We start from the raw sequence: 14,800 nt of genomic DNA, 5'->3' as shown, positions 1-14,800 counted from the left end.
GACCCTCCGCAAGCAGTGTGCCGGGTTTCAGGGCTTGTTGGAAGCAGGTCGGAGCTGAGTGAGTCGGGGCCGTGTGGACAGGCACTGGTCCGATTTCCAGGGTGACCTTCTGGATGCTTTAGGGAGACAGGGCTCCCTCCGTGTTGGACCCCGTCTACCCCCGTGCGCCCCTACTGTTTGAGCCCGTCTGCGTGGGCTGGACCCCCACGTGGCCGGGGGGCTGCGGGGGCTGTCGGTCCGGGGACCCCAGTCTGAGAGGGGAGGCAGGACGCCCCCACAGGGTCCAGCAGCCGGGCCTGCCTGGCCTGGCGTGGCCCGCCCGGCCCCGGGGACCTGCAGGCTTTGCCCAGAGTCACCGCCCTGCTCCAAGCTTCCGCCGAGCGTGCGGGGTGGCCGCTCAGAGGGCCCGTCCCCTGCCGCCCGGCCGCTTGCCTTCGCCGGCGCCGTCCTGCCCTGCAGTGCGCTCGGGGCTGTGGCCGCCTCGGCCTGACCCACAGCGGGACGCCGTCGTGTCGCTTGTCCGCAGTCCTCGCTCCTGGGCCCACCTGGGCTCCCCCACGAGGGTGACCCTCAGATGGGCGCCAGCGCAGCGCAGCTTCCTGTTACTGATTCTCTCGACTCTACAAGCGTCCTTACGCCTGTTGGCGGCTGTGCCCGCCGGAGACTGCTGCGCTCTGACCGGGGCGGGGTGCTTGCTCCCACGCACCCTGGGGACGATGTCCGGCACAGTGCTCCGCCCCAGATGTGTCCCCAAGAGCTTTGGAGACAAGCATCGTTGTCATCTGCTCATGGGGGTGGCGGTGGGGGCGCCCAGGCCAGGCCCCCGGGAGGGGGGTCCTCCGAGGATGAACACAGGAGGCGGCCCCATCAGCTTTGAGGACCAAGCGAGCGACGGGGCCTCTTGGGGGTCGGTTCTGTGGGATGACAGAGACGGTTCCCTCCGTGGGCTCCGTGGGCTCCGTGGGCTTCATGAGGCGGCTGCAGAGGGCAGGCTGGGCCCCAGGGGCGTCCAGGAAGCAGGTGCCCCTCCCCCCAGGGCCAGGCTGTGGTCGGCCTGCGTGTCCCCGCTGGGCAGGGCCATCCATCCCCAGTCTGTGGGGCCGGGGTCCACACACCGAGGTCCCGTCCTGAGCAACTCATCTCCCAAGGGGTCGTGGCAACCGCTTCCCCCTCTCCCCGTGGTCTCCTCTCTCCTCAGTGCAAGACGGTGGTGCCCACTCAAGGGTCATCATCAAATCAGCTGAGGACACTTTGGTTTGGGCCCACAGACCCCGAGGTGATTGCCAGACAGGCTCCCGCTGGGCGGGGGTCCGCAGGTAGAGCTGCTGTTCCCCCGAGGCTGGGCCTGCCCCGGACCTCTGCGCATGGTGTTTACAAATGTTTCTCCATCTGTAAAGTGGGCAGTTCGGCAGCGAGCAGGTGTGCCCATGATGGGGCTGTGCCTTCAGGGCACTGAGCTCTCCATGCATTCACACACAGCGGTAAGAATAAACACACAGGGGGCGCCTGGGGGGCTCCGTCCGTTAGGCGTCCGACTTCGGCTCAGGCCATGATCTCGTGGTTTGTGACTTCGAGCCCCGTGTCGGGCTCTGTGCTGACAGTTCAGAGCCTGGAGCTGCTTTGGATTCTGTGTCTCCCTCTCTCTCTGCCCCTCCCCTGCTGTCCCTCTCTTTCTCAAAAATAAACATTAAAACATTTTTTAAAATATACTTTAAAGTTTTTTTAAAAAAGAATAAACACACAGAAATGCCGGACACCCTTTGCCCTGTGGCCCCCAGGGCACCGTCCCCAGCAGGACACGGCGCACTCCCTCAGGTGCGGGGTCTGACCCGTGGCCCCGTGCGGGTAACTCTGTAAGCCGGGGGTCCCTGCACGCTGCACCCCGGCCGAGGTACAGGCCCGCGGCCGCCCCAGCCCCTAAGGGCGCCTCGCCTGGTCCTCCGTTCGCCTCCCGCCGCCTCTCCTCCCGTGAGCGCCCATTTTTAGCAGGCCCTGGGGTCCCCTCGGTGTGAAGTCAGTCTCCTCTGTAGGAATCTGTCTTCCTCCTCCTCCTCGACCCCACAGTTTTCCAGGAGCAGGTGCACAGAAGCGGCAGAAGCGGCCGCCCTGCCTCGGTGGGCCGCCCTGCGCTGGCGGAGCCCGTGTGCTGGGGGCTGGGGGTGGCGGGTCTGCAGGGATGGAGCCGGGCCGCCGGGGCTGGGATCAGGAGGTGGTGTGAGCACCGGCCCCGGGGGCTGGCGCAGCCACGTCGGGGGTCCAGAGGCAGAAACCTCTGGGGCAAAGAAGGGGTGTTCCGGAGGGCAGCGAGCCCAGGGACACTTGTCCAAGGCAGCGGGGGTGGCGGGGGGAGCTGGTCCTGGATGGCGCGCGGGCAGGGTTCTCCGCAGTCCCTCGCGGGGCCCACCGGCAGCGGGCAGTGTCATGGTTCCCAAGATGACAGTGACGCCACAGGCCAGCATCAGCATGTCCTTCGGGACCCCCGCGGGGGCGCCGTGGGGCAGCCCAAGTACCATTCCTCAGCCTCGAAGGAGGAAGGGCAAGGTGCCCCCGCCTCGGGCCGCACGGGGAGGCTCCCACGCGGAGGGCACGGGGAGGCGGAGGCCGGCCCTGGTGGCTCGCTCCCCTGCCCCATACACACACCCCGGCTCAGCCCCCGGCCTCGGCCCCGCCAGCCCCCACGTGGTGCAGCGCCCCCCCCCGGAGGGACCTGGGGTTTCAGGGCTTCTCTTGAAAACACAATAGGGGGGACCTGGGGCAAACTGTGTGCAGACCCCGAGAAGGTCCCTTGCGCCGCCAGCCGAGCTCAGGGCTCCAGTTTGCCCGACTCCTCCCGGTCAGGGGCTGGAGCTGCGGGAGCGGCTGGCGGTCTGCTGCGGGGGGCCCNTGTCTCTCTCTCTCTCTGTCCAGACCCTGACATCCTGGCTCTGTTAGAATGTTTAGATGAGGCGGATCCGGGATTATTTGCTACCATCAGGGCAGGAGAGGGCATAAGCCTCCTGTCGCGGGGCTGGAAGGGACGGAGCCATAAGCAGCGGGCTCAGGGTGGGCCCCGGGGCGGGCCGGGGCCGAGGACCTGGTGACTCCCAGCCCGTGGGGTCCAGGCCCAGGGAGCAGGGAGGTTTCACTTCTCTGACCCGTTTGGTGAGACCGAATGTCCGTAGGTCGTGCACCGAGCAGCATGAGACTGGCCTCCTGACGGGGCTGCAGCATCAGCTTCCCCAGAGCTCGGTGACCTGGCCGGGACCGTGGCCGGCTGCNTGCTTCAGCCTCCTACCACTCCCCTCCCCTCACTGCTTTTATTATCTGGGTCGGTCTCCCAAAATAATTTTTAGGAATGACGGACCCTGTCGTGAACCCTTAGCCCGAAATCACCGCAAAACCCAAATAAAGGACCTCGGCTCTCCCAGCGAGTAAACAACACGGGCGGCACAGCCTATATTTCCAAAGTCATAAAAAGCTCATGTTCTTGGCTCTGCATCCTGACTTTCGAGAGAGGGCTGGCTGNAAATGCCGCCCAGTCCCGGGAAGTGCCGCCCTGCCCAGGGCTGAGGGCTGGGGAAGGAGGCTCTTTTGATCCAGCCTCTCCAGTGCTGGTTGCACGTGGACCCTGTGGAGCTGGGCAATCTTTGCTGGTCGTTCCGGAAGCTTCCGGGCACCCCAAGCAGCTTGCTGCTTTCTCCAGGGCCTGGTGGCCGTTTGCTGCCCCGTTTTCTCCAAATGTCTCCTGTGCACTGATGAGGTCTCCTCACTCCACCTGTGAAAGAAGAGCTCTCCCATCCAACAGCGGGGGCCACGGCCGGGAGACCCGGCTTCTCCAAGCAGCTTCAGTCAATCACTTAACCCCTGTGCCCGCCGGGGGGTGGGAAGCCAGCCGTGTGCTGCCTGCCTTTAATCAGCAGGAAACACCACCTTTCTCTCCTAAACTGTTTGCTCGGCCAGTAAATTAAACATGCCCTTAAAGCCCTGATTTTCCTCCAGTGGGTGAGGAGGTTTGGGAATTGGAATTCAAAGAGGGCAAAAAAAAAAAAAAAAGGAAAAAAGCCAAACAAGAGCCCTGAGCTGAATCTGCACAGAGTGGGGACCCCTCCCCACGCTCTGCTCGGGCAGATCCCGATTGTCCTGAGAGGCAAGGACACGGCCCCCCCAGGGTGAGAAAGCGCGGGGGTGGGGGGGCTCCAACCTGATTTTGTTTGTGAGCCTCGTGCACTTACCAGTCCCAGATAATGAGGTGGCGTGTTAATTACCCCCCTGTAATTTACCTTTCTGCTGCGAGGGTCGCCGGGAAGGTTTATGGGGGGGGCCCCTTTCAAACCTAACGACTCGATCTTCCCGGCGGAGGGAGCCGCAGCTGCCGGCCTGTTGTTGCGTTTTTGAAAGGAGCCCATGAGTCAATTAGAAGGAACCGTTGGCCACTTAAGACGTAATAATTACTTCTGTGAATGCTGCTAAATTAAATAAGTATTATCCCCGTGATTTTCTTTCTTTCAAGACTTTGGTTTCTTTTGAAAGAAAACATTTTCTTACTTCTCGAGCGGATCTGTTTGCAGCAGCGTGAGGACCCTGAAGTCCCCGTCCCCCCGCACCCTCTCCCAACCCTCCGGGGACTCCTGCTCCAGCAGCGGACGGGGGCGGGGCGGGGCGGGGCGTCCAGGCAGAGGTGAGGGTCATCCAGGCAGAGGCGGCAGGTGGGAGGTCGGCGGTGCCCTCGGCCCTCAGCCCTCTGACCCTGGTTCCGTGCGGACGCACACATCCACCATCTGAACGCCAACATTTGTTTGGCTCAGTCACAAAGGTGTGTGACTCCACCTCCCTCTCGCTCCAGGGCATTTTCTCGTGCGCCCCNGGCGCCAGCCATCAGCCCCTCCTGGCCCCCTCCCTCCCAGCCCCCAGCAACCAGTTATGAGTTCTGTCTCTATGGATTTGCCTTTTCTGGACCCTTCCACAAGCGGATCGTGTCGATCACGCTGTGTGTGATCGCCTTCGCCGCGGGGCACGTCTGCAGGGTGGGGGTCAGCCTTCATTCCTCGCGTGTCTGAGTCATATTCCGCTGCGTGGATGGACATGTCCGTTTGTCTGTTTGCCTGAGGACGGACACAGGGCACCTGGTGGCCTTGGGGACTCTCGTATGCTGCTGTGGCCACCGGGCTGTCTGGGTCCCCCTTTCCCGTTGGATGAGCAGAGCCTCTGTCCTGATTGGCCCGCCCCTTCCTTGGCCCACTTCTCACCGTGTCCTCTGTGCCTCAGGCCTGCTGTCTGTCCAGGTGCCTAAATCTTGGCACCAACCGTCTCTTAGGATGGACCCCAAAGGGAGGCCTGGGTCAGACAGGAGGACCCCCGGACCTGCAGCCCTGCAAGCCGCACATTCGTGGCCTCGGCAGACCTCTGTCCTAACTGGCCCCAAGGTCGCCAGGAGCTCAGGTGCCCAGAGCTATGCAGGTGTTGGGGCAGATTTCACATAATCCAAATCCCAAGCCCCTGAGACATGTCTCCGACCCCGAATTTCCAAGGCCACACACCAACTGGAATGGTCTGGAACGAACAGCCATTCCCCGCCCCGGGTAGGGTGCCCTCTGTGACGGCTTTCCCCACTGCTCCCAGACCCGTGAGCAGAGGGGCCACGCGGACACGCACAGCTCTGCTTGCCGAGCGGGGTCTGAACCCCGTTCCAAAGGACCCCCTGGGAGCCGCGTGCCTGGAGCGAGGGCCGCTTTGCTCCGGGCGGGGCAGAGCGGACGTGCCCTGGGCAGGGGTGGTGGCGGCCTCTGGCGCCCTCAGCCCCCATCGCGCCCCGTGTCCCAGGTGCACCCCCAGAGGGCCCCGCACTGGGGAGGCCGTGCCGCAGAGCCTGACGTTTGCATTGTCTCCTTCAGGTGACGGCGACATTGTAAATAACATGCATGAACCTGACCCAGACCTGCTGGCTGGCGAGAGCGCGGAGTACGAGACCGAGGACAGCGTTGTGTCCCCCATCCCCATGGGGCCGCCGTCCCCCTTCCCCACCAGCGAGGACTTCACCCCCAAGGAGGGCTCGCCGTACGAGGCCCCCGTCTACATTCCCGAGGACATTCCCATCCCGCCAGACTTTGAGCTCCGAGAGTCCTCCATCCCGGGGGCCGGCCTGGGGGTCTGGGCCAGGAAGAGGATGGAGGTCGGGGAGAGGTTTGGCCCGTACATGGCGGCACCGCGGGCCACGCTGAAGGAGACCGACTTCGGATGGGAGGTGAGCATTCCCGTGTGAGCGTGATTGATCACGGCCATTTATCTTGTGTTCAATCTATTTATAAAGCCGGGCTGAGCAGTGCTGCCCGAGGCGGGAGGCTCGGCCGGAGAGAGCGCTCGAATGTCACATTTCCCAGGCTTATTTGGTCCTGCAGCTCGCATGACGCGAGTCCGCAAACATCAGGGGCCCTGGTGGGCGCCTGTCAGCCCCCGGCCGCCGTGCCTGCTCTCTTCCCGGAAATGTGTCCTTAATGAGCTCATGTCTTAAAACACCCCGTGCTCCCCGTCTGGATCTGAGGTGCTGAGGCCACGGTCTCTGCAGAGCTGTGCAGATTGATGGAATGTCCCAGAACAGGAGTCTCCACCCTGGGGAACGTGGGGCAGCTCGTAAATCCTGCCTGGTGGCTGTGCTGCCCCCAGACGACCCTGCGCATCAACCCCACCCCCCGCCCGCCGTGCCCTGCTCGGCCGGGGCCCCCACCTCTCGGGCAGCGTGGGGTGCCAGGCTCGTCGGGCCAGGGAGGGGCATCTGCGGATTCGAGGTCCCTCACAGTCTGGGCGCGGCTTGATGGTTCTGGAGCCCGTGCGCAGGCAGGAGAGGGAGACAGATAGGTGAGGGGCGCTCATGACCCCCAAAACGGTGCTCCCCCTGCAAATATCTTAGGCCAGGAGGGACGCCGGGCCCCAAATCGGGGTCTCTCAAGGTGGTCTTCGTGGGGACCGCGAGCCCCACAAAAGCGTTCTCGGCGGTGGCCCTGGCTGACGCGCGATGGTGTTTTTGGCAGAGACCCTGCCTGGGTGGAAAATGCAGATGTAAACCCAGACTCCTTCCGGCTGTTTCACAGTTTCCCAAAGTGCTTGCTGGAGGTCAGCTCTAGGAAGGGGCGGATAGTCCAAGGGGGAGAAGAGGGCCCTGCGTGGGGGGGCCCGGGGGAGCGAGGGGCCGGGGGAGGCCGTGCTCCCTACCTCTCGGTGCCTCTGGGAAGAGTCCCCAACGTTCAGTGCTTCGTGGCGATGTCGAGGCAGGGAGGGGCTCAGCTCCCTATTTGCTCTCACTCTGGAGGCTTTGCGGTTTCTAAACATTGCCCGTTGTGCCTCCATTTCTCCTGGAGACCTGTGGTGCCCAGGTGCCCTGACCCCCAGCCTGCGAGTGCCCCGGCACGCCCAGGAGGCTGGGCACACTGATGCCCGGGGTGGTCCGGGCCGAGGGGGGGGGCTGCCCACAGCCCGGCAGGAGTGAGGTCTTCACTCCCTTTCCCCCGACTGTCCAGCAGGCGGCACGTGGGGCGTGGACACCGGGGTCGCGGGGTGCCAGCTGCAGGCCCCGAGCTCTGTGGAGGGCTTTGCGGGCTCAGGCAAGCAGCGGGCGGGAAGGCCGGAGCCCCTGGGCGGGAGCCTGTCCGTGCCCTGTGGACGGGTGTGTGCTCCTCAAGGTCGGGGTCACCTGAGGTGCTGGGAGCAGGCGGGGTGAGCAGTGAAGGGGCTTGAAGGTCGCTCTGTAGGTGTGCTGCTCTCACGTGGCTCCTGGGGTCGCCCCTCATGGGACCAAGGAAAGCCTTTTCCAGCCACGTGGCAGGTAAGTGGTTTTGGCTTCGGTGGGGGGGCCTCTCGCTGACCCGGCCTTTCCCGTCCTTGCCGCCCGCCTCCCGGTGTCTGACATGCTCGGAAAGGTCCGGACTGTTGAACAAGGCCAGAGGTTTGCCCGACAGGAAGGGCTTCGGCTGACCTTGAGGCAACCTTGCTCTCGTCTGCTCCCATACGCGTTTCTGTTTGCTCTTTCTCTAAAGAAACGGCCCATATCGCGTGTGCTCGCTCGGTGCCAGGCTGGAGCCGCTGTCACCGATCTGCCCGGTGCCTGTTGACTTTGCGATAGCGTTAGTGCTCCGGGACGTGAGGGAACGTTCTCCCTCCAGGGCGCGCCCCCCGGCTTCGCAGCGGGCTTTGTTCCGTGCCCGCGACCTGACAGCTGCCTTTCATGCCAGCACTTAGGACTGTTTGCGCACAGCCCGGGTCCTCAAACAGCGCTCAGACGCGCCCGGCGTTATCGCGGCTGACCGTGCGCTCCCCGCGAGCCCGGGACCCGTCTGGGGGCAGGTGGCCTGTCACACGGGGTCCGGGCCATGCTTGTGTTGTCCTTGTGACTGAGGACCGACAGGGGACCTGGGCGGGAAGGCTCCGTCTCCCCCAGTGCAGGAGAGAAGAGAGGAGGAGGCGGGTACTCCGGACACTCGGGGAAAACCCACTTTTCCCTGAAATACATAAGGTCCAGGTGGTTTCCTTCTAGCCCGAAGACCAATGTAACCACGGCACCCTTGCTGGATTCCCCACCGTCACCCGCAAACAGATTATTATTGCCCTTTGGCGCCGTCCTGTGCCCTCCGCTGGCAGGACGCCCGGCCTGGGTGTCGGTCACAGCTACCCCGGCCTTGCCTGGGCAAACGGGGCCTGAGCCCGGGTCTTTCTGTGGCTCCGGACAGGAGAGGGGCCTCCGGGGAGCTCTGGGGCATGGTCGCTCACAAGGCACTCTGACCGCGAAGACGCCCTCCGCGGGCCCGCTGGTTACAGCCAGGACTGTCCCCAGCACGTCCCCGAGGCAGCACACCAGGGCGCGTCATTCTGCGGCCCCCGGTTTCAGCCGCGTAACGGTTCGCTCTCACGCCAGTAATTACGTATCACGGACCCGGGCGATTTGATTTCACCGCAGTTTACACGGGACTCATTTACTGAGGAAGAAGCAGCAATGACAGTTTAGCAAAGACAAGGAAGGAGGTTCGCAGAATCGGGGCACGGTCTGTACCCGCGGGGGGCGGGAGCACGGCTGGGTCAGGTCCCGCACAGGAGGGGGGGCCAGAGGGACCCGGACGCTGGGCAGACGTCTGCTGGAGGACTGGTTTGCAATCAAGGTCACATTGGACATTCTTACTGTCGTTTTGAGGCACGAATGTTCTTTCCACTCTGAGAACAGCATTCTTCTTCCGGACCATTCCTTGGAAATCTCTTTTTTGTGATGGACGTGGTGCCCGGCCACTGCGTGGATTCTGGTGATGTGACCCCTTTGGCAAGAGCGTGTCTCCGGCCCCCGGGGCACCGTGGGTGACCTACGTGTGACCTCCAGGCTCCAGGTCATGGGGGCAGTAAGGGGCATGCGTGCGGAGGTCCCCCTGACTGCTCACGGTACCTCCCCCTCCCACACACTCATTGGACAGTCAGTGACTCGACCTCCCTTTGTGGTGCTTTGGGGCAGAGCCGGGAGTGACCCCCACGTCAGGCGTGTCCCTGCAGCCCAGCCCTGTGTCCAGATGGGAGTGGGGGTGCGTGGGAACGGCCCCCAGGACCCATCTCAGAGGGCCGTGGTCTGTGCCCCTGCCTGGGAAGGAGCCCCAGCCCCCGGCCCCCTCCGCCCAGACGCAGCCTGCCGGCTGATGCAGCCACAGCTCACTCTGCCCAGAATAAATCACCCTGTGATTGCATTTGACTGCCCTGGGGTCTGAAAAAACAATGATTTTGATCATTTGTTGAGTAAATCATGACATTTATCATCGTGGGGCATATTTTGCTAATGAAGAGCTAGCTGCGAGTGACGGCCGGAGGGAGCGGGCTCCTTGGACGTGCCACCTGCCCTGGGCAGGGTCTGCCGCCGGTGGGGGCGCCGTGCTGGACCCCAGGGGAGGCAGGAGCAGTCTCGCCCTGACGCCGCCCGTGCTCAGCTCGTCTCCTCGAGAGCCCGTCCCCCCTGGAAAGCCAGCTGAGGGCAGCCTCCCTGGTGCCCGAGTGTTGCCTCGCCCGAGACGGGCACTTGAACATCAGCTGTGGAATAAATGTGTCTGCCTCTGTGTAAGCAGCTGGGGGAAACCGTTAATGTGAATTGATGGGGTTTCATTTATCTGAAGAATTCACTCAAGTGGATTACCTCACCCTTTGGCTTTCCTTTCTGAATATGAATGTACGTGCTCATTTGTTCAATCAACAAACAGGCTGTGTCTGGGCCGGGGTCACATGGGAGGCTCTGGGGTCACAGGGGAAAACGGCCCCGAGGCCTCAGGCTGCCCTGATTCTCCAACGCCTCAATCACACAGCCCCCAGGCCCACTCCCCCGGGGTCCCCGGGGGCCTGCTGGCAGGCTCTGCTTAGGGCCAGGACCCTCCGGCTGGCACGCACCCAGAGACGCCAGGCTGGGCAGGGGGGAGGAGCCGCGGGCAAAAGCTACCACCCGGCCCTGCGCTCTCAGATGCTGAGAGATTTCTGTGCATTTAAGATCACATTATGATCCGGAACACGCGGCCTTGGACAAGGGCCCGGGGTGCAGCGGAAGCAGACTCCCTGGGTGTCCGTGCCTGTCCACCTACGTGTAGTTTTAGAAAAGCAATGCTTTCTTTTCCAAGGTAGCCGCTGAGCATCCTTAAAATGACAAGAAATTCGGAGGTCTCATCGTGGTCTGCAGTGTGGGCTGCCCCGGGACACTGGCTGCCCGCTGCGGAGGCCGGTCAGCCTCTCGCGCCTCCCGATGCAAGTCTCCGAGGGGCCTTCGGAGGTGCAGCGGCACACACCTGAGAGTGCGGCGCCGAGGACTGGCTTCTCCAAGGACCCACGAGGCTTTCCCAGGCCCAGACCTGAGGCCAAGAGTCAGGCCTGGCTGGGCGTGCACCCCAGGGGTGCAGCCACACGGCCCCCAACCTGCGGCTCGGTCTCCTCCTCAGATCCAGGGTCTCTGCAGGGACCCTCTTTTCCTTTCCCATCATTCACCCTCACCTCAAACACCTCTGCCTCTTTCCTCCACATCCAGATGTTAGCCCAGGCTCACCCTGTGTGGTCATGTGAGTGTGCACCTGCACACAATTGTGCACACACGTACACATGTGCACACATGCACGCACACACAGATGTGTGCACACACATGCACACCACGCACATGAACACGTGCACACACATACATGCAGACATGGACATGTGCACACATGCAAACACACACATACATGTGCATGCGCACACACATGCACGTACATGCAAACATGGACATGTGCACACATGCAAGCACGCACACACGGATGTGTACATGCACACATACATGCACGTACATGCAAACATGGACATGTGCACACATGCAAGCATGCACACACAGACATGTACATGCACACATACATGCATGTACATGCAGGCATGGACATGTGCACAAGACAACACGCACACACTGACATGTGCACACACGTGAACACACATAGACATATGCACATATACATGCACACACATGCAGACATGGACATGCGCACACATGCAAGCACGTGCACACGGACACGTGCACACACAAGCACACATGGACATGTGCACGCACACATACATGCACGTACATGCAGACGTGGACATGCGCGCACATGCAAGTGCACACACATGGGCACATGCACACACAAGCACACATGGACATGCGCACACCCACACATGGACACGTGCACATGCACGCACACACCCACCTTTCGATTTTGCTCAAAACCCTAGACGGGGTCCCCCACCTCCCAGGGCAGGAGGTAGGTACCCCGTCCCCGCTGCCTGGATTTGACAGCTTTGGGGAGCTGACCCGGGAGTGAGTGTTGGGGCAACTGAGGGGACGCTTCTCACGTGATTTCCGGCCTGACTTCTGAGCTTGCAGGCTCTGGATTCATTCCCGGGCTCTGGGCTTCAGACGATGCCTTCAGCAGCCAACCCTTCTCCCCAGGGGGGAGGGTTTACCCCTATAAGCACCCCTCAATTCAGAGCTTCGGGGTCCCACCTGCACGTTCTGAGTGGGTGCTCACTTATCGCAAGGGACTTGGGTGGGGGCAGGGGGGCCAGGAGATGGAGTTTCGAGGCTCCCTTCTCCACGGTCATTGCCACAGTGGGTTTGCCGCTGCCGCCGGCCCTGGACCGGCACCCCTAGGGGTCCGGGCCGGGACCTGGGGCCAGTTCTGCCATAGGTCTGAGCTCAGGCAGGAGTGCGCCCTTTCATAACCAAGCACCCCCCTCCCTCTGGGACAGAGCGCCCCAGGCTCTCGGGAACCTGCTTCCTTTCTTCCTTACCACACGAGGACCCAATAAGAGTCAAGGTCAACCCAGAGCTGGGCACGCGCGGTTGCCATGTTACCGTGAGCACTCTCGATGCACCTGGTGCCTCAGGAGTGCGTCGCCTTCCCGAGCACCCTGCCCCTGGTGCTGACCTTGGGCTGTGGGTTCCCATCCAGCCCCAAAGGGCTTGGCCGCCCCCAGGACTCAGGAAGGAAGAGCTCATCCTTCCGCAAAAACACCACCAGCGGCCGGAGGCCGGTTTGGACCCGCAGGTGTTTCGTTTTGCCAGCAGCCTCTGCAGAAGCCGCGCTCGTGGATCTGGGGTCACTGGTCAGAAGACAGGGTGCCTCGTCGGCCCCTGAGCTGTCACCAGCCACGGNGGGGGGGGGGGGGGGGGGGGGGGGGCGCCCTCGGCCCCAGGATGGTGGGAGAGGCAAGCTGGGCTCAGGAGTTCCTGCGGGCGCTCTGGGTAATTCCAGAAGGCGGGAGCCCCTGGCCCAGGGGTGGACCTGCTGGCGCCCAACCCCCGGGCGCATCTGTGAATGCTGGTGCTTGGCAGTCAAGCCCTACTTCAGCTTTGTCCTGGGTGTCTGGGGCCTGGGGGCAGAGGTTTAGGCCCCCGGGCCTCACTTTAGCCGCACCTGAAGCACCTGGAGTGTTAGAAATACAGGTGCCCAGGCCCTGCCCCAGGTCACCAGGCTCTGCCCCAGTGTCACCAGGCTCTGCCCCAGTGTCACCAGGCCCTGCCCCAGTGTACCAGGCTTTGATAGAGGGACCAACTGACCCTGTTTGCCCAGCACAGTTCTGATTTAGAACCAAAAGTTCGACACTGGGTGTGTGAGAGCTTCCGGGGAATTTGACTGTGGCCTTGGGATGGAGAGCTAATCCCGAGAGAAGGAGAGGGGAGAATCCTAGACCTCCAGGACCCGGGGTGGGGGAACAGCCAGCCGGACTGGCAGAGCAGAGGGCCTCCGAAAAGTACCTCCTCCCGTTTTCCAGCACATTCAGCCCACTGGCTGTACAGAGAGGCGCAAGAGGGGCCACTCAGGACGGCATGTTGGGGGCGTTCAGTTACCGAGCAGATGGCGCCGTCGCTCCCGAGATCAGCTTTCCCGGGAGCTACCGCAGCCCAGGGAGGCCCCCACGCTCCGAGCGGCCCCCGCATGCCCACGCACCCCGGCACTCGCACCCCAGTGCGGGGCTCACACGTGAGCCTCCTCTGCGCGTCTCCCATCCTGGAGCAGACGCAGGCTGGGGTGGCTCTCAGACTGTCATTGTGTGTGACTCTCGTGATGCCAACAGAGCAGGGGCCGTGTGGGCGCCGGGAGAGGGTGGCCCCCCGGAACCTCGGAGGCTCCCTGTGTGGCTTCCTGCTGGTCTGACGGCCTCAGGGGTTACGTATCCAAACGTGGTATCGTCATCCCAGAGCTTGGCCGTCCCTCCTCTCTGCACACTGGACAGTGGGGACCGGCTGGCAGGGTCCTGCGCCCCTGGGNGCCTGGGGCGGCCTGCAGTTTTATTTTAGGTTGAGAAATATCGCATGGGTTTTCCCCCCTAATGATTTTCTGAATGCCTCTCACCACACGTTCTGAAGTCCTGCTCGGAAACAACACCGGACTGTGGTGTGTTTGGGGCCGGTTCCTGGGCCGACCAATGGGAATCTGCCCTTGAGGCGCCACGTCCCGTGGGAACTGGGCCCTCGGAGGGCGTGGAGAGGCACAGACACCCCCGCTCGGACTCCTCGATCTCCGGGAGCCGCTCGGCACACCCCTCTGCCGTCACCCCCGGGGGCTGTGACATCGGGTCCAGACGTTTCAGCCCAAGAATGCCGTGAGATCCTGCACTATCTTAGGCCCGGCTCCGGGGCGCGGGTATATAAGGAATTTCAGAAAAAAGGGTAGAGAATGACTAAGAATACCTCCGTGATACTGTTCTCCTTTATTTCCTTAAGGGGTAATAACTCAGCCGCAACCCAGCAGAGGGTACTTTCTTTAAATAGAGCATTCTGATTCACAAGCGAAAAAGGAAATAAATATTTTCTTTTCATATTCGAGTAGACGTCCCCAAATACCAACTTCTTAAATGGTATTTTACCCTCTGCATCTCTCTCACACACCACTGACAACCAGGCGAGCCCACCCCTGCTCTGCAAAGGGCTGTATGNGGGGGAGGGCAGAAAGAAGGGGGTGGGAGGCGGGGCGGAGGGGAGGCTGGGCTCTGGCTCAGCCCTGCCCGCTGCTCCCAGAGGGCCCTGTCGCTCTTCCCTCCCTCCCTTCTCTCGCCTTTTCCTCCGAGAAGGGAGGGGACGCTCACTGAGGGAATGTGGCCGGGACACCTGGCGAGGCCTGGCGGGCTGACCTGCGGCCAGCAGCACAGACCAGGGCAGAGGCCCGAGTGGACGGAGTCCTACTGTGCGCCCCAGACAGTCCCCACACGCGCTTCCCACTCCTGGTCCTCTTTCCACCTCGCGGAAACGGACCCCCGTCCCAGCCCCGTGGGCAATAGCCCAGCCTGGAGGATATTAGCCATCCCCTCCCCCCCCCCCGGG

At 62.7% G+C, this 14,800-nt stretch overlaps 1 protein-coding gene across 1 annotated transcript in view; it reads left to right on the top strand.

Moving 5' to 3' along the window:
• The first annotated feature begins 2,433 nt into the window (after positions 1–2,433).
• PRDM16 (PR/SET domain 16) overlaps positions 2,434–14,800 on the top strand; it is a 200,659-nt gene continuing 188,292 nt past the window's right edge. The window contains 5 exon segments of the mRNA XM_077763995.1: positions 2,434–2,492; positions 3,162–3,228; positions 4,884–5,003; positions 5,599–5,602; positions 5,871–6,220. Of these exon segments, the coding sequence (XP_077620121.1) occupies positions 2,434–2,492; positions 3,162–3,228; positions 4,884–5,003; positions 5,599–5,602; positions 5,871–6,220 (600 nt within the window).

This window comes from Crocuta crocuta, unplaced genomic scaffold (assembly GCF_008692635.1).
Source record: "Crocuta crocuta isolate KB4526 unplaced genomic scaffold, BGI_CrCroc_1.0 scaffold13, whole genome shotgun sequence".
NCBI lineage: Eukaryota > Metazoa > Chordata > Mammalia > Carnivora > Hyaenidae > Crocuta > Crocuta crocuta.
Note: the sequence above shows the minus strand (reverse complement) of the source record. Positions and strands in the feature narration are given on the sequence as shown.